At 54.4% G+C, this 25,400-nt stretch overlaps 1 protein-coding gene across 40 annotated transcripts in view; it reads left to right on the forward strand.

Moving 5' to 3' along the window:
• Positions 1 to 25,400, forward strand: part of NCOR2 (nuclear receptor corepressor 2) — a 291,098-nt gene that overhangs the window by 175,855 nt on the left and 89,843 nt on the right. For 15 of the 40 annotated variants that reach the window (XM_068911817.1, XM_068911842.1, XM_068911841.1 and 12 more), the window contains 6 exons: positions 2,016 to 2,082; positions 9,710 to 9,897; positions 11,322 to 11,415; positions 14,240 to 14,418; positions 19,120 to 19,174; positions 21,695 to 21,793. In XM_068911817.1, coding sequence (XP_068767918.1) covers positions 2,016 to 2,082; positions 9,710 to 9,897; positions 11,322 to 11,415; positions 14,240 to 14,418; positions 19,120 to 19,174; positions 21,695 to 21,793 — 682 coding nt within the window. The remainder of the gene's footprint in view (positions 1 to 2,015; positions 2,083 to 9,709; positions 9,898 to 11,321; positions 11,416 to 14,239; positions 14,419 to 19,119; positions 19,175 to 21,694; positions 21,794 to 25,400) is intronic. The other 25 variants (XM_068911834.1, XM_068911856.1, XM_068911855.1 and 22 more) reach the window with 3 other exon arrangements.

The raw sequence follows: 25,400 nt of genomic DNA on the forward strand, positions 1-25,400 counted from the left end.
ATCACAGCGTTCGAGGCAAAGTCAAAGAGCGAAGATGTAACACGGCGTAGCCGGTGCTCGGGGCCTCCACGGGTATTCAGTACCTCTGGTAGCTAATTAAGAGGGGGCAGCAAAATGTTCCAAAGTCCTAATGGTACGATTTGGACTAAAAATCAAGTCCAGCATGTTTCTTCCTTAGTAACCTAAAGAGGGGCCAGGAAGCTGAGTGGGGCTGTGCGGCGCTGAAGGAGAAACGGCCTCTGCCCCGTGTCCTGTCCCTCCAGCAGCCGTGCTTGGCCTTGGAGGTGGTGGTGGTGGATGAGGACCCTGTGCCGAGGAGCTGCTGTCCCAGACAGCCCCTAGGGATTCGGGGCCAGCGCTAGGGTGGTGCCGGGGATCCCGACCGGCTCGTGGTGCCCCTGCGCAGCTCGCGGGGCCACAGGGGACGTGGGAGGGAGGGGAATGAGGAAGCAGCCTGGGTGTATTTTCATTTCGCTAAATCCTGCGAAGCTGCCCACATGAGAGAGACTGTTAAGTTCCTGATCCGTAATTACATACTGCAACTCGGGCTTTAATTGGGATAAAAGTCTTAAGGAAACTCCTTTGCCCCTGGTCTTTACCTTTCACCTAGAGGTTTTATTGCTATAAATGTTAACAACGGGAACAACTGAAGTTCAGCACTCAGGGCCGTGCAGACTCTCGGGGCTTGTGCAGCCTTCCCAGCTCCTTGCCGCTTTGGTGGTGTTTCTTTTCTGGGCGGTTAGTTCATGCCCTCTTTAAAAAGAGGGAAGAATCAGTAACCAGGAAGGAGTCCGGGCGAACGCTGGGTTGTTTGTGGTTGTAGCGGCTAGTTTCTCTCTCGAGGTCCCAATTCTGCAAGTGGCTGAACTTTCCTAGCTGGTTTGTTTGCAGCTTTGTTAGGCACGGCTCCAAGAAAGCAAGAGGTTAGGAGATATGTGCTGTAACCACTGCTGCAATCCTGCCTTCTTATCAGCTCTTTGGAGCCTGGGGGTGAATATAACCCGGTGCAAGCGCGTGTGCACTGACAGCTCCCTCGCTGCCGGCTGCTGCTCGGGGCTGCGGTGGCTGAGTTGCCTCCTGCCCTGCAGAGGTTGGGCTCAGCTGCGCAACTGGACCTTCTCTTGCAACTCCGTTGCTTTTTTGCGGAGCAAAATATAAAAATATCGAGCACCAGCCTGGCCCATTGGTAAACGCAGAGCCAACTGTCCGCACGCGGAAGGATGCGGGCGCTGTCTTTGCCTAAAGAATGAGCCTCAGCACGGGCCCTGGTTCGGCTGGCGGCCCAGGCACGCGTCTGGTCCCAACCCTGGCGTCGGGGAGCTGCGCGTGTTGCTGCAAGACAGGCCCGCGCTCGCGTCCCTGCTCGGACAGCCCGTTTCAGCCCCGAGAGCGGCTGATGCTGGTGTATTTACAGGCAGCTTAAATGGCGACGTCCCCCTGGCCACAGCTTGCAGAGGAGACGATGGCGTCCCTGGTCCGATCTCACCGTGCCGACGTCGGTTGTGCTCTTGTAACCAGCAGTTGGGGCCCACCTGCAGCCTAACGCTGAAGGGCTGAGCTTTGAGGTCGGCGCAGGGAGAAACGCAAGGCTGTGTTATGTCGCAGGTCATATAGACCGTTATATCGTGGAGGGAGCAGAGTGCCCTGTTGCGGCCCCCGCTGCCCTTGCCCGCGTGGCGTGAGATGGCCAGGCGGTGTCTGTGGGACCCCCGTTTAGTGGTGAGCCCCTAGAGAACGTTTGCAGGATTGGGAGTTCATGGATTTGGTCCTCCCGTAGCCCTGGCTTTGCCAATAGACACGAGTGAAACTTCTTGCTCTTGAGAGTTTATCTACGGTTGGTCTTTCTCTGAAGCTGGCGCAAGGTCCCTGAATAGCTATATTTACTGATCTGAAGTTGATGCAATTCCAAGTTAAGGTGGTAACTGCTTTGCTGAATCCAAAATTGTGAGTTGAGTGAGCAAGGCTTTGAATTTTAACAGGCTCATTAATTGGATCTCATCTTTTCTCCTTTTCAGAAACCAGGCAATGCGGAAAAAGTTAATTTTGTACTTTAAAAGGAGAAATCATGCTCGCAAACAGTGGGTAAGTGATTCCCCTATATCTTAATTTGAATGTACAAAGCAGAGTAATTCTTTGATGCCAGAAAGAAAAGGAAGCTTTCTAGCGCAGTCGCGCTGGTGCTCGCTGTTCTGCCCGTTGCGTTGTCGTCTTCCTCGCTGTGGCATCTCTTCTGCTAGAAGTAAGTTGGACGTGAGCGAGAGGTCCCTGATTCTGCGGCGTGCAGCAGCTCCCTCCACGCACGCCCCGTGCAAAGCAAACATGAGCTATTGGCTTAATCACAGTGGAGCCCTTCATTGATTTCAGAGAGACTATTCACAGAGTAAATGTCTATTTTGTGAGTAATTGAATGCTAAGAGAGGTGTGAAACAAACTGACTCTACTTCCGATAAATGATCTAAAGACTAATCCGACTCTTCCCAGCTGGCCGCAGAACGACGTTCTAGGAATCTGTGGTTTAAAACAAAACCAAGCCCCGACCGCTTCGGTTTGAGACACCTTTCCCTGCGAGCTTACTTGCAGCAACCTGCGACGAAATTGCTGTCAGTTATGTAAGGGGGAAAGGTGGGTTTTACTGCGAGCCTTCAAAGGCGTTTATTCTAAGCCTGCAGCAAAAAGGGGAGAAAGTTCAAGTAGGATTTACAGAACGTATAGATTTTCAGTGCTGATGGTTGCCTGCCACAGTAGCCAGCGGGAGCTGGAGGGCGAAACCTGCCGGTTGGTTCGGTTGCACAAAGAAGGGAAATGGCAGGAGCAAACGAGCGGCCCGGACCGGGAAGCACTAGGTGGATTTTGCGGCGTCTTTCTGTGGATGAACGTGAAGGATGATTCAGCTCACAACTCAGGGCTTGGTGTTTGATGTGGAAGGTGTAAATATCGGTTCCTGACTCAATGTCGCTACTCAGGGCCAGGCTCAGGCGCCAGCGTTAGTGTCCTATGCTGAAAATGTGGCAGGTTTTATTAATTTCTTTGCTGGTTTTGGACAGAACCGCTCTGGCTTGGAGGAATTGTTGGAAAAACTCTAAATAAGTGATCCTGGGAAGTGCTTCGAAGGCTCTGCCTTTAAAAGCAGCTTTCAATAAGGCTGTTTACACAGACCTTTCTGAGCCAATGATCAGATTATTTTCTTATTTATGGTGAATAAAGGCATGTTCCTTTTCTTTCCTGTGTTTTTTTTCTTTTTTTTTTTTTCCATGCTATAGCAACCCTCCAAAAGCCACAGGTCTTGCACTTGGACAGTTGTGCCTCCCGTTTGTGTTTGAATACGTTTGTTACTCAGCCTTTCTCCTGATAAAACTTCTTCCAAATTTCCAGAGAAGACTGACTGGATTACACGGGCCTTCAGCGTGACCCGGCGTGGCAGGCCAGCGTTGCTCAGGACACCCTGCCAGCCATAACTGATGACTTGTGCAATTGTGAAAAAATATCAATATTCCCTTCCTCAAAACAGAGATTGCAACGGATCATGTGGTTTTATTGGAAGCAGAAGGGAACTAAACAGGAGCTGCTTTCTGCTAGAAACGACCAGTTACTGTGCTAAATTGAGAATGAGTTGCTCTGTTGTGAATATCAAGGAGCTGGGGGGAAAAAAGTTTAATTAGGCTGCAAGAGCACGGTTCCTAAAATATGGCTTGCAGAAAAGTCATCTGTCATGCAAAATAGGTAAATTTCTGCCAGCCGGTTTATTCAGTGTCCTTGAAAGGGGGTTTTTCAGTTTAGGGAAGCATTTTGCCTATTCTACAAAATAGGCAACATACGGTTGCTGAATTTGCAAAGTGAATGCATTTGCTGATTCTGTTTGCAAAATGGGTACGCTTAGCTATTTTTCTGCCTGTTTTGTAGCAGGCACTATTTTTAGCGGAGCCCATCTATGTGCTAGCATTTCTTCCGGGTTCTTTTGCTTTTTGGTGTATCGTTGCAGCCCAGGGCCAGCTCGGAGCAGGGCAGAGGCGACGTTGCCGGTCCCCGTTCGGCCGAGAGAACAAGGTACGGGAGCTGCAGGGGCCCCCAGAGCTCGGCACCGCCTGGACACCGGTGTCATGTTCTGGTGCCCCAGCGAAGGAGGAGTTTTAGGTCTGGCAGTGAACGCTCAGCTGTTCCCGAAGGCCTGTGTCCTGCCTCTCCATGCGCAGCATGTCCCAAGTTTCTGGAAGCCGTCTCCTGCCCCCCGAAGCCCTTTCCCTCCAGCTGCAGTAACGAACCCCCGACGGAGCAGGTTCCCGCAGAGCTGGGGGTGTCCCGGGCGCGCGGTGGCCGATCCCGGAGGTGCATAGTGATCTACCTGCCGTTGAACCCAGCAGCGCAGGGGCACCCAGATGCCCTCTCGCTTTCCTCCGGCGCCTTGTGCCCTGGGAGAAGCGAGGCCGGGGAGCCCCGGAGAGCCGGCAGCGGTCACAGGCAGCGGCGATCGCTCCCCGCTCCGGCTCAGCAGCAAACACTGGGTCGCCCGCCGAGGGGTGATGCTGCAGAGCGTTGCCGAGAGCGGGAAACGGGGAGCTGGTCTGGCCGTAAAAGGTTTATCTCCATCGACCAGGAAAACTGAACAGCGGCGATGCTGCAGACCAGCGAGCTGGGTTGGGTCCGAAGCGTACCGCTTGCACGGCGTGAAGGATCCCTTTGGTGAAACCGCAGGGTGGGAAGGGGCGTTAAGTGAGCAGGCGCGAGCCGGGAGCGCTGAGCTCAGCCGCGGCGCCGTGCTCTGGCGAGGTTAGTGCTGCGAGCTGTGCTCCCCGTCTCGCTGGCAGGATCTGAGCGCGTGCCGGGAGAGCGCAGCGCAGCGTCGCTGGGGAGATCGACTGTGCGGAGCTGTTGTTGCTTTTCCTATCTAAAAAATGTTGGCTCCTTAAAAGAGGAATTCTGGATAAAACTTTCGCCAAAGGGTCCCAAAGAGACGGGGAAAAGGAAGAAATGAAGCATCCCACCTGCTGCACGACAGCCCGGTGATCGTGCCGGGCGGCTTTGCTGGGACGGTGGCAGCGCAGCTTCCAGCGCCGGCTCGGCCGCCTCGGGAAGGGCTTGTTTTCATTCCAGCGGAGAAGGAGAAAGCTCTCAAAGCCTTGAAGCTTTTCGGCAGACCTTTGCTTTCTGCTCTGCCGAGTGCCACATTGGCTGGACAGGCTCGCGGGCCGGAGCGGGCTGCGGGGCCCTGTTTGTTTTTTCCGGGAAGGCAAACTGCGTTTCCAAGCTCGGAGGGCTGGAGCTGGGCTCTTTCTCCCGGCCGCATTGCAGACCGACACGCAACACAGGCAACCGGCTGCCTCCCAGCATTGAAGCTTAATAAACTCTGTGGGGTATTTTTAGCCTCTTTCCCAAATATGACACTTTGAAAGCAAGAGGATGTAGCAGATCTTCTGGCAGGATGGGGAGTTTGTGTTTGTCATCTGGCTGAGATAGCGTTGCTTCAAGAGGGCTCAAAACACAGCATCTGTGAATCCTTGGAGCTGCCATGGTTTGTTCACGTTAGCTATTACTTCTTGCCCGCGATGCGAGATTCCGCTTGGCAGGTTTCAGGGTATTTTATTTTTGTTCTTGTTCCTTGCTTTCATCTTGCAGCATTTCCGTTAACTCTTGATGAGACCAGAGCACCTCCTGTGCATCTGCGAGGGGCAGGAAAGCCTCCGGCTCTGGGCGTGCAAGGGGGAATTACTTTATTCACAGGGATGGTGTTAGACTGCATTAACGAAAGGGTTGGAGGCGCTTTGTCGGCCTAGTGTTGTCTGAGAGCTGCCTTGAGGAGCTCCTAGGGGTCAAAGGATGTGTCCTTCTGCTTCAGTAGTTGCCAGGTCCATGATAGCTGGCCAAGATTGGAGCAAAGCCAGCATTGGGTTGCTGTGGACCTGGTTGTGCTCCGGGTGCGTGCCATGACTAACCTATTTGGTTAAGGGTAACCCAGCTGATGGGAAGCTGGGTGTTTCCATCATCTTAGTGGGTTTTGCCTCAGCCCTTTTTTTTTGGTTAATAAGCGAGAGCGAGGGTAGAGCAGAATACATCTGGGAAATCCTGCCGCTTCCGACTTCCCTCCAGCCGTAGGAAGGCAGTGGCAAGAGATGAGTTTATTTCTTTGAAATCTCGATTCGCCCTGGTTCTGCTGCAGTGACTCGGAGCGTGACTAACACGCAGTCGCCACTGCCGAGCCGCCTGGTCTTGAAACCGGCCCGGGAACTCAGAACAGTAGCACAGGCGCGAGGGGAGGGAGGCGATCTGGGGTTTGCCATTGATTATTTTGCAAAGTGACATCTGCTTTCACTTCCTAATTTGGGGCCTAGAAGGCATTTGTTTCACTCAGATTGAAACCTTAAAATCCCCGCTGGTCGCCCAGCTGCTTTCACATGAGGCTGGGAGAGCTCACCGGTGTCACTGAGGGTGTTTCGTGGCTCCCGCGGGCTCCGAGATGCTCCAAGCCGAGTAGACTGTGGCCATCGCCCTCCTCCTGCAACGGGGATCCCAGCCAGGCACCTTTCCAGGGCGTCTTCCTAGAGCACGAGGGTGGCAGGAGTAGGGAACAGCGGCTTATGCTTACGCTTGAGGCTGTCTTGAGCGATCTGCCTTGGGGGGGAGGCTGTATTTGTGTTGCAAACGATATTTTAATGTTCTGGTTACCAGGCTAATCCCATAAATCCCAGGGAGGTGCTCGGTCGCTGCATTGCTGGACGGGCAGGTACAAGGCAGGTGGATGCGCCAAGAGGAAGTCGCTCTGGGCGGCTGCCAGGGAACATGGCGACGAATCGGCCCGGCAGGTCGCTTGCAAGGCTGCGTTTCTGCAGCGCGGCGCCTTGCACGCTTGCAGAGCCGAGCTCTGGGTTTCGTTGGCAGCAGGGTGTGCCCGCCTCGCTCATGGGCTTTTTCCTGGGCAGCAGCCAACAAAAAATGGGTTTATTTTTCAGGACAGCGGAGGAGCTCTAGGGCGTCGCAGGGCTGTCGAGCTGCCGCCCACGGTGTCAGACAGCCCAGGACGGGGCTCGGCCCGGTGCCAGCTCGTCCCTGCGGGGAAGCCAGCCCCACGTGCCCAGGCGCGGAGCTGCCCGGTGGCCTGTGAGTCACATTGGCAGTGCCCATGCCACGACGTGCGCGCCCGGGCCGGTGCACGTGGCGGGAAGGGTGCTCGGCTGCACGGTCCTCGGTGAATGTCTCCCCGGTGTGGAGAGCTCGTGGCTCTTTCCAGGGGAGGTTACAGCTCTCTCTTGCTCTCCAGCGTCAGGGAAGTCAACGCGGGTGACTTCAGACCTGCCGTGGCGTTGCGGCTGGCCTGCGTGTGTGTGCATGCCCTGCTTGGACGGAGAGGAGCGGGCTCTCCTGCCTTCTCCGCTCTTCCTGTGTCCCTTCTCAAGGACATACGTGGCCTTCCAGAAGGGAAGAGAAGAAATGACTCATCAGCACTAAAGATGGAAAAGATATCCTAGCTTTTGCTCGACTGCTTTAAACCGGACAGGAGCTCAAGAGAGAGCACCGTGCTTGGAAAATCCCACACTGCGTAGGGTCCTCGAAGGGGCTTGCTCCTTCCAGGCCTCTTTTTGCGCCAGCCTGGCCTGAGCAGGGTTCAGCTGCTGAACCCACTTGTCCCTGCTGGGAAGGAGATCCAACAGCACCTTGCTGGGGAGAGCGAAGAGGAGGCAGAAAACCTTGAGTCACGGTGTGGATAGTCACTCACCTGCTCGCCAGGGCCTGGAGTTGGTGGAGGTGTCCAGGGCACCTGGGGACGGGCCAGGGCTCTTTGCATTGGGAGCAAAAGCAGTCACTGAGAGCAGGTGGCCTCCCGCCGCTCTCAGGGAGGGGGTCACATCCCACATTACTCTGAACCCCTGCACTTTCCCAGGGTCCTCATCTTGCCCGCGGGAGCAAGCCCTTGGGGTGGCAGTGGTGCTGCTGGGTGTCTGGCTCTCAGCCGCGGTGTGCCGGGACTGGCGAGCACAAGGGTTCCCTGCTGGGTGTTTCTAATACGAATCAACGGCAGAAGATTTAGGCCTGCTGGGCTGTGTAGGGAGGAGGAGATAAGCAGTAGAAATTACAGCCGCTACTGATGGAGGACTTGAAAAGCTGAAAATCCCACAAAGGGGCTGAAGGGGCTGGTTGCTAAAGAAAAAAACAGCTACCACCCTGAGAATCCCGTTTCCCCTCTGTGTCCGAAAATAAAAAAGCAATTCAGGGGCTTCCTTCTTGCGTTGCCAAAAACAGCGAAAGAAGCGGCCCACAACTCTGTAAATACTGCTGGTTTCTTCCTTCCTCTCCGGGCGCCTTTCCCTCCTCGTCCGCGGGGCATGGAGGGCTGCCAGCGCCGGCTGCTGCCACTGCTCCAGCACTCTTGCACGCCAGGCCGAGAGATGGGCCCCCAGCGGCACGTCGCCTGGGGACGGGGCTGCTTAGTTGTCCTCTCTCGGTGGTTTCCCCCGCTGGCTTCTCCTTTCCGAGGCTGGTGTGCTCATCTTTGCAGATAAAACTGGGATTTTAGCGTTGATCAGCTGTGGAGGTGCTTTCCTTTTTGTTATTATTAGTCTCTTTAGCTGCTTCATCCCTAGGAAGGGCTGACGGTGCTACGTGCCTGGGGTTGTGCTCCCGCAGTGTCCTTGTCACACTGCTCTTCTCCAGCTGGGTTTTGTTTGCGGCTGGTTCGGTTTTGGGTATCGGCTCCTGCAGCCGTGTTGCCCTGGCAGCGCTGGCTGTCCGCTTCGAGCAGGCCAGCGCCTCTCCTGCATCCGCCAGCCCCGCTGCGGGAGCTGCCGAAGCTGCTGCCCCCGCTGGCTAGGGGGGTGTCCCTGTGCTAGCTGGCATCAGAGGGCTCCAATGTACATGAATCGTTTTGTTTGAGATGTTTGGATATGATCGTAATGTGGAACATACCACGTTAGCTCTCATAATAATAATGATGATGGGGCCATGCAGGGCATGCGCTGCATACCAGCAGCGTTATTATTAATAATAATATTAAACCTGATGTTAGCGTTTGAGAGCTAATCCTTTACGGTCACGGACTCGTCGTGTCCCTCTGAGTTCAGCAGGAGGGTTCTGCACACGTTTGAAAGCTCATTCCTAGCGCCTCTGTCCGTGAGGTTGGGAGTCTGGGCATGACGTCTTTGGAGCAAACCCCTCTGTCCATCCGTGCTTGGTGCTTTGGTAACAGAGCAAGGAGCGGTGTGTTCAAGCAGCCACCAAACGCAGCAGATAGGAGAGGAGCCGGGGCCTTGCTGGAGGGCAGACGTCCGCAAGCCGGGGTGGCGTGCTGGGGAGAGCAGGGGAGTCCCCTCTGTTTTGGGCTCCTCTGCCACCTGCCCTCTCCCTGTGCATGGCCTTTCTTGTCTGTATTGGGAGCTTATCTCCCTGCCTGGGACTGGGGCTAGCTGAATTGAGCATTGTAAGCTCTGGAGGATGCTCAGGCAGAAGGTAGGAAGGACAAGCAAAGCCCCACTGGGCTGGAGTCCCTGTTTTACCAGAGATCTTGGGCCTGGAACGGGAAAGCGTGAGGAGACCTGATGGTCTGTGTTGAGAATCTACCTTTGCTTGGTCCCAGTCCCTGCAGTGCATCTGTGTCCGACTAAACCTTGCTTCTCCGAGCAATGTGACTCATGCTCAGCCTGACCTGCCATCAGGGGAAAGACCTTGAGGAGCTGCTCCTTCAAAGCTCGTCCCCTGATCTGCCTTTCTCACTTTGCCCTCTCAGGAACAGAAGTTTTGCCAGCGCTATGACCAGCTGATGGAAGCCTGGGAAAAGAAAGTGGAGCGTATCGAAAATAACCCCCGGCGCCGTGCCAAAGAGAGCAAAGTGCGGGAATACTATGAGAAGCAATTCCCAGAGATTCGGAAGCAGCGGGAACTGCAAGAGCGCATGCAGAGGTTAGAGGAGAAGCGGTAGGAAGGGGCTGAGCTGGTATTGGACAGCCTTTCTCTTTTCTTCTTTAATGTTGTGGGATTTGATTGTGGGAAGAATTGCTTGGGGTGGCTGTCGCTAGGCAGGACCCTTCTCTCCCCTTCTCTTGGAATAATTACATGGTGCGCCAACTGCAGGAGCCAGCAAACAACTTGCTGCTTTTTCCCCAGGGTGGCTCATCATAGCTCCAACAGAGGAGGAAAAATGTCGGGAATGTGGCTGCCCATCTTCCCTCTGCTCTTAATTTCCTGGCGGGCCACATCAGAGCGCATGGGCAGGTCCCTCGTTTTGGCCACCTGACCAGGATGGCACTAATTAGCCATTTACCGGTAGGCCCAAATAAAGATGTACGAGACTTGCAGATGGATTCGGTCGTGCTGATGATGTAGAATACGCTCACGTTTTGATCAGAGCACGGGCAAAGGGGAAGAACGTCTGCAAAGGTTACAGGAGTGACTACAGAAGATATGAAAGGAGTAGAGGGTCCCACAGAGAGGGATGTCCCCTGTCTCTCGCAGCCCGCTTTCCCCTCTTTAGCTCACCCTCCTTACTGAGCGGTTGAGGTCACACTGTTTCCTGCCAAGAGGAGAAGCAATTTTGTAATCTCCACCCTGCTCACTGAAAAATCCCCATCCTTCCCATTTAAGCCATAAAGATTTTGCCTGCAGACACCGGATGTGCACAGAACCAAAACCCTTGTGTCCCTCATCCATTCGTTGTGCCCTTCAAACAGCTGGAGGTGTCTGAAAAGTCCCTCATTTGCTGCTTTATTTGCTCTGTCTTAAAGGGAAGGGGAGAGATGGTACTGACAGATGTTTTAAACTTTTACCTGTTCAATGTGAAAAGTTTAAATTCCTTGGGAAATATGGCTGTTATGTTGGATGACATTGCGGGGGGATAGAGGTTGATGGATGACTTTGATTTAAATGCTCCTGCGGCGTTTGCAAACTAGATGCAACGGCACAGTGCTAATTGCTCAGTGCTAAAGCTGACATACTTATTCCATTGCCGCGGTGTGATGAGGGGAGCATGGGAAAACATGACGGAGAGCACGACTGGGTATGAAATGTCCTGCCGTTGTAGTAATCCAAGATGTGATTGTTGGCACAGGTAAGGAAGCTAGATTAGGTCCCTCTGACTGTGAGCCCTAAACGTGCAGATTTTTACGTGGGGGGTGGTGGTTTCCAGGCAGGAATGAGTCCTGTCAGAGCCCGCGGTGCTGCAGCCGGTCGTGGGTGCCGTACCCAGAGATATGGGAAATGGGACAGGGCAGTGTGGAATGAGCGTTGGGATATAAAAGTTCTGCAAGCAGCAACGAGGGGAGCGGGAACAGGGGTTGTTTGCGGCGCAGAGCCTCGTACCAACCGGAGCATCAGTGTCTGAGTGTTTCCCTGCCCTTTCCCAGCAGGGTAGGACAGAGAGGCAGCGGTCTCTCCATGTCGGCTGCGCGCAGCGAACACGAGGTGTCAGAAATTATCGACGGGCTCTCAGAACAAGAGGTGAGACTGGGTTGTCCTTTCTCCTCCTCTTCACCCCTCGCTCCTCTCATCACCAAGGAAGCCAGCAGAGCACCAGCAGGCCCCGTGGTGAAACCTCCCTATGCCAAATCCCACAAACTTCAGGCCATGTTGTAATTGGGGAGGTTACCGCGTGTGTCTAATAGCTTTCCTGGACAGGATCCAAAGCGAGGTGTTCGTTTAATACCCAGCAGCATCTTTCCGGCCACTGGAGAGATGCAAAAGAGCTGTGTGATGGTTCTGCAGCGGTGAAACACAGAGCAGAGCGCCCCAGGCGTTGGTGGCCAGCGGGTAGGATTTAATGGCGTTTGCCTGCCTGTTGGGGACGTGAAACCCCAGCTTGCTGCTGATCCTGGGTAGCACCCCACAAACGGGTTATTGCTGTTAGCTTGAACTGCAAGTGGAGGTGGGAAGCAGAGGCAGCAGGCGCCCTGGCTGACGGGCGAAGGGGTTTTTCTGTTTCGTTTTGTTTTGAATGGGCCGTGCAGCTTGACGCAGGGGAATCCTATGGAATGAATGGTTTGTCCGTGAGCCAGTTGGCCCATGTCTTCTGGGAGTGCTCCATTCATCTTGAAACATCCCCGTGACCTTGGCTTCGTTTGGATCTGGTTTCACAAGGGTTCCACTTGCTTGGCACAGCCGGCGAGCTGCAGTGAATGGATCACGCTTGGGAGGGGAGAGCAGCCATTGCCCAGCAATAGCTGGGATGTTTGCTGCCTGTGCACAGCTCTGTGCTGCTGCCCTGGGTTAGAGGGAATTTGTTGTTGCAAAATTCAGGCAACCGCACAGGGGATGTGGATCTCAGAAGGAGAGAGAAATTTCACAGCGCTGTAGAGCCTGTGGCCGAGGGGACCGTTACATCATTGCATCTGACCTCCTGCATAGCACGGGCCATTAAATTCCACCCCAGTACTCTTCTGCAAAGCCCGGAGGCACTGCTTTGCTGTTCTCAGAGGAGACCTTAAGAGCTGCCGTTCAAATATTGCGCTCTTCTGTGGAACTGGAAAAGCAGTGAGGCTAGAGCAGGGGATCGGTGCTGGAGCTGCAGGCAAGGGCTTGCTCTCCACGCCGGCGCGTTCCTGGAGAGGAGAGAGGGCTGGCTGCCCGCCGTGCTCAGGCAGGGTGTATCTGCAGTGCTCGGCACCCAGAGGCCCTGCCAGGCGACGGGAGAGGCCCTGCACGCCGCAGCTGCGAGCAGCGCTCCTGCCAGCTGCCTGTCTCCCTGCCACGGCTCTGCTAATTAAGTCTTAGTCGTTTCATTTAGGGCAGTCTGCGTTTGTCAGAGTTGATGCTCTGCTGCGAGCTCTGCCCTGACCTCCCGTGATGAGATAACACCCCCAGGGCATCCTGCGTAAGGGGCTGCTGGAGCAGAGGCGTCCTAGTGAGGATGAGGAATGTGGCCAAATGAGTTGAAGCATCCTTGTCTGTGCAAAGGGTTGTGTTTTAGAAGGAAGAGTTTGGGGCTGGGTTTGCTCCTGGATCCCCCTCTTCCCCCATGCACTGCAGAGGAGCGTGTGCTCAGTTCCCACGGGACGGCAGAGCGGTGCTGGGCAGCCGAGGCTGGGGCCTGGGCTAGCAGCTTGCTTGAGGGAGTAGACCTTTAGCGTTCTCCAAGGAACTGGCGTCTAGCTCTACATTGAAATAACAGCGTTCGAGAGCTGGACTTCCGGGATCACAGGTTGGGATTTATGTCTGACTAGTGCCACCCCAGATAACAGGGAGGGTTTGGGAGTTACGTTGCTGCTAGCAAACAGAAGAGGGGTGACCAGAGCACCCCCTCATCCCCACAGTGCGAATCTGCCTGGGGGACTGCAGGCAGCCTGGCCGTAGGGGCCGTCCCAGCGCTTGGGCAGGGAACGGCACAAGTGAAACACTGCTTTGGCTACTCTGTTGTAAATATTTAAGGAAACGCGAGTGCCTAATCTGTCCTGTCCTGGCATGCTGCCTGGGTTCTGGATGAGCTTTTGACTTAAATCAGACTCTGACTTAAATCAGAGTAAAGGCATCAGATTGTGTCTTAGGGAGTTGCCGTTACAGGAAAGGAAGGAGTCATGGCCCTGTTATGGTGATGTTTGATCTGCTCACATGGCGAGAAGGAATGGCTGGGTGGTATCCAGAGCAGCTCGTATGGCTGTCAGGAGAGAGGTGTGCGAGCTCGACTGTGAGTTGATGCTTTCGTTGACTGGCACATGGAGGAAGGTAGTTTTGTCACCACTCAGTTGATTTGGTTGTTTTATCCAGGGTTGTATGATCTCAGTGGTAGCTGAGACACTTCAGACTCAATCGAGGGAGGAAAGAGGGTGTGGATGCTGCTAGGAAATATCCTGTAACAATTTTAGGTTTCCTGTAGAGCCGAAACAGAGACAGACTTCCTCCTGGCCACCCTTCAAGAAGGCTTTGCAGGGCTGACCCACTTACCTTGCAGCCTGGTGGTCTCACCCTCCCTCAGAGGGGACTGAACCTCTGTGTGGCCATGGGTTTCTTGGTTGGAGAGGTTCTGCACTCCTGTGCCACCACTGCTTTGACTTGTGTCTCATCATGGTCAGAAGCTGGCTTCCTTAGGTCAAACGTTTTTACGTGGTATCTTAGAAGCCCTTTATTTCAAAATGAAAGATTAATTGTTTCCTGGCTGATGGCGATAGCCTCTTTCTGCATTTAATTTACAATTACTCCAGCAATAAAGCTGTCTAGTGCTTGCTTTTAAATTCTCCTGTTCCTCCGCCTGTCCTTTCCTCTCGAACATCTGTCCCTTCCAGCCTCCCGCGGGCCCGCGGTGCTGACCAGCTGTTCTCTGCTTTCCCCAAAGAACCTGGAGAAGCAGATGCGCCAGCTCGCTGTGATCCCTCCCATGCTCTATGATGCTGACCAGCAGCGCATTAAATTCATCAACATGAACGGCCTTATGGATGACCCTATGAAGGTCTACAAGGACCGACAGGTGATGAACATGTGGAGTGAACAGGAGAAGGAGACCTTTCGGGAAAAGTGAGTGCAACCTATGAACGTCTCTTTGTTTAGGCTTTGGGAATTGTGAGCTGCAGCCTATGTAATGCCTTTGGCTGGGGTCCCAGCACACTAAGCTGGTGTGTGATGGTCACAGAAAGCAACAACCCAAGGCAGGTGCTCTGAGGGAATTGCCCAAGGGCTTGTCTTGCACCCAGGGAGTGGTGTAGCAGAGTCACTGGGACAGACAGTTCATTCAAAGAGGAAAGCAGTGCTGTGACCCAGCTGCAGCTGCTGTGCTTGCTCGGGTCCTGGGCACAGGGTGATGGACCTGAACAGAAAGCTCAGGTCCTTTTACATTGTTAACTCACAGGCCCCATGGCAGATTGTAAAATACACATTATTTCAGTAGAGTGATCCTTCTTACCCAAAGTTACTTTTTTTATACTTTGGCTGTATTGGAAGCGAAGGTCGGGTTGTAGTGTTAAGAAATCAACAAGTATACCAAGGGCAAAAAAACCCCTCCTTTGGGACAGAAAAATCTTGGTCCTTCATGATGAATACTCAGATAGTTAGCGATCCGGGCTCAGCCCTGAATCCTGCGCCTCCCTCCACATGGGAGAAAAGTAATAGTTTTTCTGCTTCCACTTGACCTGTTGTATCAGCCAGTTTAAGGATAAAGCCAGTGAAACTCAGTGCTCTGTGCGCTGCTATTTTTTTTTAGATTTACGTGCCCTTTGGGCACCGTGTGTCTAGGGGGTTCTTGAGGCTGCCAACATCAAACCAACCCATTCAGACACCCTCACGTTGCGTTTTGCAGCCGCCTCTTGCTGTACCTTTCCCTCAGCACTCCGTCCTGCTGTCTGCAGGATTTGCCACCAGCTGCTGTTTCCATGGCTGCATTCCCACATCAGACACATGCAAACTCTGTCTGCGGTGTTTTCTCCTGTTTGCAAGCAGTGCTTGAAAACAGCTTTGCTGTAATGACTGAGATCAATTTGAGAATTTCCGATCCTTTCCCTGGGTACAACTCTGCTGTCAGTTAATTATGGGTCCTGGCTGAGGCTCAGATACAGACTTCCCCCTTGTCTCGTACTCCAGTGGGGACTCCAGTGCTGTTCTCACAGAGGACCAGAGCGTGCTTGGTGCCTGCATTCAGGCTTACGCTCTTATTTTTAACATGCCCTAAGCAGAACGGACACACAGAAGGCAGAGTATCACGCGTGTCTTTAAAAACAGAGCTGGAGTTCAGCTTTCAGCAGGATCAGCTTTGCTGGGACTCGCTGGAATGGACGTGAAAGAAGTGGGGTAAGGGTAGGTAAGGCCGGGCAGCGCTGTCCATCACAGCAGCACCATCATAGTCTGGACTCCAGCCGATTGTGAAAAAGCACCACGGATTACAAGCAGGCTCGCAGCCAGCACCGAGAGAGGAAAACAGGGATCAAGAGGCTTACTCGGCTCGGATTCCCTCTTGGATCAGCTCTTAACTTGGCAGTGTAGACGTAGCCAGGAACGGAGGTGCCCAGAGGAAACGGGAGGGGAAGAGGCACCTTTACCTTGCGGCTCCCAAGGTAAAGCAGAGGCTAGGCTGGAGTGTTTGCATTGTTTTTAGGTGCGGTTGGGATCAGAGCTGTGATCACAAGGTTATGGTGGTGGTCATTAGGTGTGTAATTTAGATGTTCATCTGTACCACACCAAGCTAGAAACAGTCAGGGTTACCCTCCAGGTAAACCAGGGGAGCCCTCACTCGCTCTCAGAAAGACCGCTGCTGTTTCTCTGCTGTTGAAGCCTCCTGCTTGCAGCTGAGATAAGTAATTGCCAAGAGGGACCAAAAAGGAACAAAACCAACTCTTAAGCCTTTTGTGGAGGAGAACCTTTATTGCTAATTAGCCTTAAAATGTGGTGCTCCAGACTGCAAGGCTTGCACACAAATGACGCAAAGGCTAATTACTTCGTCTTTAATGGAGGGGCCATGCCTGGCTAATGGGGCTGGAAGAATCCACGCCCAGCTCTTGCATCCTGCTGTGCCTGGTGGTTTCTGTGTCATTGCCATGGGTGATGCAAAGCTCAAGGCGTAAATACAGAAGGATTTCAGGGTTCTCGCAAAACTCAGTTGAAGCAAACATCAGTATTTGTGAGCTGTAGGGAAGGCTGCTGAGGGAGTCCTGCTGCAGTTCTTTCCCCGACCCCTCTGTGTAGAGAGCTGAGCTACGTGGTGTGCTGCAGTTTCTGGCCTGAGTTTTTCAGGTGAACCAGAGTTGTGCCCTCCACGGTCATAGCTTGTAGCCTGCCTCCTCCACAGACCCTGAAATCCCAGTGCGCCTCTGTTCAGCCCTGATCGCAGGGGCTCTCAGAGAAAACAGCTCAGTGTTGCAAGACCAACAAGCTCCAGGTTTGAACCCATTTTAGCCATCAAAACTTAACCACAAGGGAGGTTTTGGTTTGATTTGCAACTGGTCAGAATTTCAGATCTCTTTGCTGTGTGCACATTGCTAGCCTGTTCCCAGGTTGGCCGTGGTTTGCCATTAAAGAAGCAGACGTGACTGTGGTACCCTTTAATCCCACTCGGGCATCGAGGCCCTGACGCGCTGGGCATCCATCCCAACATGGCCTGGCCTGTGAAAGATTTCCACGGATTGCCATCTGCTTCATCCCCCTGCCACTGTGTTAGCGCCACTGATAACATGGCCTTGAAAAGCCAGTGCCTTGATCAGCTCTTGGTTTGTACCACGTATGACAGGAGAAGCCAGCTTCAGATCTGTGCTGCGATCCCGATATATTTGAGCAGCTGGGCTTCTTTTTTTCCCCTAGCATTTGTGGCTTCTTCTTTCTTTCACTTATTTATTTAGTCAGATGTCTTGGAGGATCTCCCTTGGGTGTCTGTGTTATATTTGGATAGTCGTGCCCTTCAAAACACTTGGTGGAAGAAAGGCTGCAGCTGCGTATGGGATAGAGACTGAAGGAGTCCCTGTAAAGCGCCAGAGCAGCCCACTCCCGCTGCAGTCCTCCAGGCTGCCCACCTCCCACGTCCTGCCCTGTCTCGCGGGTTCGCCCACGAAAGCCTTGTGCTGGCTGCCGCGGAGTTCGGGTCCCCCTGCTCCGGCAACTGGTTGCTGGGACAGGGCTCTTGCAGCGCCACCCGAAACAGAGGGTGTCCCTGCATCAAGAAGGACGTAGTGGGGTGCGTGACAACCCAACATCAAGCTGGAGTCAGGGTCGGGCCCTCCCTGAAGTCACCTTGGCATGCTGACAGCGAGTTTGGCAGCCAGGGTGGGAGAAGAGAGCTGGGCCGGCAGCCCGGAGGGAATTGCCCGCAGGGCGAGAGTCAGGCTTGAGGTATCGAGCTCTCCTCGAGCTGCCTTCCTTGCGCCTGCGCTGCAGTTTGCCTCTTTCCTGCAAACGGTTTCCCTTGGGCAAAGGGCTTCAACTCGAAGGGTGTATTGCAGTGCCGAGGAGGCTCGGCGCTGCGCGCGGCCCCGGGGAGCCATCGGAGCCGTGCACGCAGAGCAGGGCTGGCCTCTCCCCCCGGCTCCGCTCCTCGGAGCAGCGCCCGCCCTGGTGGGTGCCTCTCTGCGGAGGCTGGTGCTGAGCTCCAGCCCAGTGCGAGGGTCCTGCTCACGGAGCTCGCCGCCTGTCGGCACCGCACCCAGTGACAGTCCTGCCAGCTGGGAGCACCTTGCACCAAGAGCTTGTTGGCTTTGCAGTGCTCTCCCACCAGTTGGGGCAATGGGGTTTTTTGGAGGAGGCATTCCTCTTGCACCCAGAGATAGCTCGCTGCTCGCAGGGATGCACCGTCCCAGGCTGCCGGAGCCGCGGGAGAGTCTGCTGACAGCCTCCTTGGCGCTCAGGGCAGGAGGGAGCCTTCCTCCATGCCACTGGGGAGCTCTTGAGCAACTCTGCAACGTGACACCTCTGTGCTTCCTCGTGGGGCTTGGATTTCCGTTTCCTTCCTTTGCGGTGATCTCCAACATCCCAGCCTGGCTCGGGGTCATGCGAGGAGGCAGAGGCAGCTGCAGGCCTCCTGCGCCCACAGCCACGCTCACGTGACCGGCCGGGCGCTGTGCAGCAGAGCCGTACAGGGCACAGAGCGGTGCAGGGCGAAGGAGGGACGGGCAGCATGGAGGCCAAAGCCACGTACGTCCTCCTCTCTTAAAACACTTATCTTGCCCTTTAGGTTACAGCAAAACCACCACCCTCCCCTCTTACGGTGCCCTGCTGTTGTACTCGGCAGTGACATGTGCCACCGGATTCCAAGTCATTGATCACAATTCCTCGGGGAATGCAGCTTTTATTACCTGGCCAGTTGTTATTTCCTTTGCCAAGCCCTGTTTTCAATGCATATGGCGTTCCTGAGGCCTCAGTCTGATGTCCAACCACCTTCTCTGCCCATTCTGCCATCAGGATGGGCTGCCAGGGCTTGCGTGGTGGTGGCCATGGGACTGAGCAGGGTGGTGGATGGCTGTCAGGCACTGCTGGCCCCTCCTGCCCTCTCCCACCCTGTGACCAACCTCTGCAGGATTAGGTCCCCATTAGCCAAACTCCACTGGGCTAAATTTAAAGTTCCGGTCTTTCTGGGAAGCTGATCAGCAGAGGCATATTTTCTCAAAACCACAAGTCCCTTGAGAAGCCGGCCTCTCTGTTCCCCTCCGCTCCCAGCGCGCAGGACAAGGCAGCGCCGCTGCAGGGGGTGAGTTCGAACCCAACGCTGGCGCCACGCTAACCCTCTCCGTCCTTCTCCCACAGGTTCATGCAGCATCCGAAGAACTTTGGCCTGATCGCTTCCTTTCTGGACAGGAAGGTAAGCCTCGAGGCTCTCTCTGCGTGCCTATAACCCACCTGCCTGCTTTGTGCAATCTCTTCCTCATCTCATGATTTTTACTAGTGCTGGAGGATCCAGCAGCTCCCCAGCACCTGTGGGTGGTGTTAGCTGAGGGCCCCTGGGGGCATGGTCCAGGCACGTCCCGGCTTCCTGCAGAGACACGGGACTGAGTCAGCTCTGAAGAGGTTGGGAGCTGAGAGCCACAAGATGTGTGAATGCATCCAGCCTGGTGCGTAGGCATTTCAGCCCACCCCTTTCGCTGCCTGGGGAAGCTGCTTTCCAGCATCTTGTGCAGGCGTTTTCCATCCGCCAGCCCATCTCGTAAGGAAGGTGCTGAAATCAGGCTGTCCCTGCCGCAGAGCAGAGAGGGTGGCCTCCCCACCTAGGGCAGGGGAGCTTGAAGATGGGGTGAATCCCGGTTAGTCCAGCATTTCAGATTGCTGTTGCATGTACAGACACACATACGCACCCGTCTGAAAATCCTGAAGTCGGTCCTTCGTTTTTAGGAATAGTTTGATAGCAGGAGGGCCTGAACATACCCAGCCTGGGTGTTGCACTTTGTGGCCTTTTCCTGTTTGCTGCTAATTGAACTGATGGGAGAAGGGTTTGAAAGAGAGACCTGCAGGAACAGTGGGTCTTTGGTCCTGTTCTGAGCCAGGCCAGATAACTTTTATGGGACAGGCCACACGGGTGAACCCTGAACAGACCCAGCCTGGGAGGACAGGGAGATGGGTCTTGGGGAAGAAACGCTTGGGAGCTGCTTGTTCTCTCTGGTTCTGGGAAGTTAGTTATAGCCTTTGCCCATCCCTTGCAGTGTTTCACCAGTGTATCGCAGTGCACTTTCCAGGGGAGGTGGGCTGTGCTGTGCTCTTTCACACCACTGAGGCACAGAGAGGCGAAGGGATTTCCTCAAAGTCTGATAGGAGGGTTGGAGGAAGGATGGAGATCTTGGGCTTCCCAACCGTTCCCTTGGGTGGGTGGGCAGGCACGCAGCTAGCCCGAGTGTGGTGGTCACCTGGCTGAGCAGCTTTTGGCTCCAGAAGCTTCATCAACAGCTGGGACACAATATCTGTTCAGTTTGGGGGAACCCCTCTGCTTTGAGGGGGGTGGACCTGGTGGCCTGCAGAGGTCCCTTCCAGCCCAAATTACGCTCTCATTCTACCTGACTCAACGGGGAGGATCATTTGTAAGAGCTACTTTCCTGCCTGAAGCAGCAGGCAAACAATAGGGCAGCAGCAATCTAGCGTAACGTGCTGTAAGACACTAGGCTGTGTTCAGCCTTTCCCCGCTTGTTAAAGCTGAAAGTGGTGGGACTTGGATGATGCTCACAATCCACCCTGTGTTCCAAGCTGTAAAATGTCTTCTAATTTTATTTGTACTCGTCTGTAAATCAGGCTGTAATTATGATACAGAACACATCCATTATCTTGTTGGAGAGGGATGCAAAGTATGGCTCAATGTAATGAATTAATAGATTTTTAAATCGCATTATAAAAAAACATAGTGATCTTAGCCCTTGGAACAGATGACTGTAAGTTTTTGTGTTTGTGTGTATGTGTGTATAATCGGGGCTAGATTGGAAAGCAATCCAATTAACACTTTAAAAGTTGCAATCTGGTTTGCGAACGGTCCTGCTCTTTGCATAGGAGTGGGAGAGAGCAGCCCCGTCCACCCGCTGACCCCTCCGAGAGGGACGCCGTGGGAGAGGTCAGCAGCACCCTGTCCCTGGGCACCTGCAGGCGTCATGGGTCTCTGGGTGTATTTCTCTTTATAGAGAAACTGTAAAACTGTTTCATCTGTGAAACGTTAGCCCAAGACCGGCGTTGGGTTGCTCACAAACCCACGCTGTGTGGGGGACTTTTGCCAGGGTCTTGGCGCCACTGGGGAGCGGAGCCACGTCCCAGCCACCCTGCTCTCGTTTTCCTAACGTGGCTGACCCAGGACGGCGCTCTGCTGAGCTGGCCGTGGGGGTTTGGGTAGCAGCTCCTGAATGCAGGGAGCTCGACGTGTCTGCCTGGAAGTTGTGTGCGTTTTAGCCAGTAAACCTAGCGGCTGGAAATAACGCTAGCTGACAGGCGCGCGGCAGGTTACGTGTAGTGTAACTACAACAAAGGGTGACAGGCGGCTCTCCCTACTCTGCTTTTAGTTGCCACAGTCATCTGGGGTCAGCCCTTCCCCCTGCCCTGAGATAGCCCCTCGCTTCGCTTTGCACGCGGGGTGCGGGTGGTTCTGCTCTTCGTTCTGCGCCCCGGCTCTGGCTCGATGCACCTGCGGGAAGGGTCCCACTCCATCCCTTGGAAGAGCAGTATCCCCATGCAGGGCTTTTTATTCGGACCGTGTGCTTTGTCCCCCTCTTTCAGTGCTCAAAGCCTGCACCAGCTTGGCAAAAAGAAACAATTTTTGCTGCAGGAGATGTGATGATCTCAGGGCTGGAATATTGCTGCTAACGGTGCGAGGGACCAAAATGCTCTGTTCCCTAAGTCACCTGTGTCATTGCAGACGGTGGCGGACTGTGTCTTGTATTACTACCTGACCAAGAAAAATGAGAATTACAAGAACCTCGTAAGAAGAAACTACCGGCGGCGTGGGAAGAGCCAGGTAAGAGATGGAGAAAGAGTGCGTGGAAATGTTGTCCCTCCTGCCGACCAAGGAGTAGCAGTGATTTACACTTGCAGCTTCTGAGCAGCAGTTTATAGCTGAGCATCCCAAATGCTGCTTCCCTTTCCCCCTTCCCCGCTGCAACAGGGCTTGTGAGTTTGCTCAGTATCACTGCTCAGGACATGCTGTGTCCTGACAGTTGATGTGTGTCCGTCGTCATCCTAAACCCTGAAGTAGCTTTAAAGTCAAAAAGCCACGATGCTTGAAAATGGGGATGCGGTGGATGCGGAAAGCCTGGCTGGCTGTCCGCAGGAGTGCTGGGTCGCCTGCATGGCCTGCCCGCTGGAGGTGACCAAGGCCTTCGAGACTGCAGTTCTGTGCGAGACCTGAGCACGGCCTGTTTCTCTCTCCCCCTTCCGGAGATGGCAGCCCCAGTGGGGACGGTGCTGCCCGTGGCTGGAGGGGGGGCTGCCGCTTGGCAGAGACTGCCGATGGCACAGGTATGGGAGGAGAGTGCGGTGGGTGGGAGAGACTTCTGGGCGCTGCTGAACAGAGGTGTGCAGCGCTAGTGAAATGTCTGAGCGTATCCATGATGCTCCTGGGGGCTGGCAGATTCAGTGCTGAAGCCCGTGCCCTTTTGGAGTACCAGCAGGAGGCTGGAGAGGTACTTAGGAGACCTCGGATAACACGAGGTGCCCGGGGGTAGGTGACTGAATCACCCCTTGCTGTTGGGTGACCTAGATAGGAAGCTGTTACCATGCCAGTGTTGTTGCTGAGATTACTCAAGGTACCCAGAGAGGTCCTAGCCTCTTGGCGAAGGAGCCTTCTCCCAGCTGATGCTTTAAATGAGAGGGAGATCCCACTGCTGAATCCCCAGTTTGGTGAAGTGAAGGATTATTCACTTAAGGAGGAGAGTGAGATGACTGCAAAGGGAGTATCTCCCCAGATAACGTGGGGATAGGAATGGAAAAACTGGCCTGTCCCGTAACACCACTGACATAAGCAGTTCCTCATGCTCCATGGCCATAAAAAGCAGCACTTGGGTCTAGAGCCTGATTGGAAGGGAGATAGGTAGCCTTGCTCCAATTTGATTTCTGCAGTGTTAAGACATGAGAATAGTTAGCACATGACGAATGTCATGGACGGGGCCCAATTTTCCCTTCTTTTTTTTCAGAGACATGAGAGATGGATAAAACGCTATTAGATTATCCAGTCCCTCTCCCAGCAAACACAGGGTGGTTCCCTCCAGTACATTTTTATAGTGTTTACCATGGTCTGTTTTGTTAGATCACAGCAACTAGAACATGAGGCCACATTTGTTTCTTGTTAGCAGTGGAGACATTTAGCACAGCTAATTCTGGTTTCAATGTTAAGTTGAGCAAGTAACAAGTGTGGATGGAGGGAGAGGGGCAATCTGCTGTTCTGCTCTGCACCTTGCTGTTCCCTTAACATACCTCCGTGGCCACAGACCTGCCCGTTCCGTGCTCAGTAGATACTAGTTGTGTTCTGGTTCTTAAAAGTATCCCTAGGCACAGAATTTTCCAGGGTACTTTCCCTCGCTAATGAATCTGGTCCTGCCTGGGCAGTAGAGATCATGTGTTTAGTGTCAGCCTTTGGAAGCAGGGATTTGCTATCCTCCAGCATCGACCATAATAAAACACAGGAGTGCTTTTCCAAGTAGGGGACAGCAATATTTGTCAATTGTGAGAGACAGACTGGTGGGCTCTGAGGTGTATAGGTTCCACCTTGATGGAGCTCGACCAGGACGCTGTTGAAAGAAGAGTGGGATCCCCAGTTCTGGAGGGAGATGGGACAACGAGCGCTTCCTGTCGCTGCCAGATGCTCTGGTGTGAGATAGGCGTCCTGCAAACCCCGTGGAGACACGTGCCGCCAGGTCTGCGTTTGGTGTCGCCCTGCTGAGGTCACACTGAAGGTGGTGTGAAGCCTGGTTAACCGAAATATGTGCTGCTACGCACCAGTGCACATTATGTAGTGGCTGGGCTGCGGTCCCTGCCCAGGGGAGAGGTAACTGGGCTGCTGCATTCAGCCTACGGGGTTATGCTGGCATTCGCTCTTCCTAGCCCTGAGATGCGATGAGGATACGTTCAGATAGATGTGCTATTCAGATGAGAGTTAAGAGGCAGAGGTCTTCTGTACGAACGAATAGCGGAAGAGGGGTGCAGAACAAGAGTTGCTGGGTAAAATGCAGGCCTGGAGCAGCTCTCCCCCAACGACCGTGGGAGGTCTGGAGGCACGTGCTCCTCTCTGTGCTACGAAGCAGCTAGTGTTTCCATATGTAACTTGCATCCCTTTCCGGTGGTGCTGCATAAAGAGGCGTTTCAGAAGGCCGGGCTGGAAGGAGTCTGCTGCCTCGGTGTGCTGGCTCGGTAAGGGCATGCTTCGGAGGGGAGATGGGAGGTCTGGCAGAAGGCAGTGGGCATGGTGACCCATCTCCCTTGTGGCCCACTTGGCTCTGCCGGCGGGTGGCTGCTTTTTGTTCTCCCTCGGTGTCAGCTCTCGAGGCGGGAGGAGGCGGAGGCGCTGCTCGGGCCGCAGCTGGGCGCTCAGCCGCAGGACCGATCTTCGGGGAGCCCGGTCTCCTCGGAGCACGTGGCCGACGGGACCAGGCTGGGTGAGCAGGTGGCTGCGCCTTCCGGCATGGGAGAGGTTCGGTACGACCAGTTTGGAGGGCTGGGGTGGTGGGGGGCGTTCCTGGGTCACTGGATGGGACTTTTGCTTAGTGAGCGTCTTCGTAAACTGGTTGAATTCTGCCCGCGTCTGGGGAAGGTGTGCTCCGTTTTGGAGGTCTGGCCGGCTATGTTCACCCCTTAAATTGGTGGTTTTGGCAGAAATAAGCCAGTCTCCAAGGCTCAGCCTGCACCTTGGCCACATCTGCTCCCTGTTTGTCCCTGCTGGGTGCCTCTTTGTTGTCCCAGTTCAGCCATGTGCGGGGCCGTCTGCTGAACTGGACTGTGAGGAACTAATCCGGGCTAAAAATAGCTTCTTTTTTTCCTGGATTATTTTTAACCCCGTGCAGTTCCCTGAGCCTGGTGCCCATGTGGCCTTGCTGCGCGGCTGAGGACCGGGCCAGCGGGGTGGCCGGGAGGCGCGGGCCCGTCGTTCCCGCGCGAGGTCCAAGCCCGGGGCGACGGTGAGCGGATGGGGGCAGGCAGGCTCAGCGCGGGGACCGGCAGCGGTCCTGGCTCGCATGGGGCGAAGCAGAGGGGTCCGGGGGCTGCCGGCGAGCGCGGGGCACCTTCGGGGGGACGTCGCCCTTTGTTGCCTGCGCCGAGGTGGCCCTTCCTGCTGGGAAGGGTTAAAGTAGTCCAACTCCCCAAGTGGGATTTAACAGGTCTGGAGAAGGGGCGGGGGGCTGCTTTGCTCCTTATCGGTCGAGCGGAGCAGATGAGTTGCGATACAGATTGCATTTCAAGTGGCCCTACGCTGTTTTCTCGCCTGTTTTTCTCATGGAGAGGTTGGTGGTCTTGTTTGCTTTTGGAGGCTGCGGGGAGCTTGAGAGAGAAGTGGCGATAATTGTAAGTAGAAATAAAGCTACTCTGGTGTCAAGATTATCATTGTGGCCTACTTATTAAAAGTACATTAAAAA

Source organism: Struthio camelus, chromosome 17 (assembly GCF_040807025.1).
Source record: "Struthio camelus isolate bStrCam1 chromosome 17, bStrCam1.hap1, whole genome shotgun sequence".
Lineage (NCBI taxonomy): Eukaryota > Metazoa > Chordata > Aves > Struthioniformes > Struthionidae > Struthio > Struthio camelus.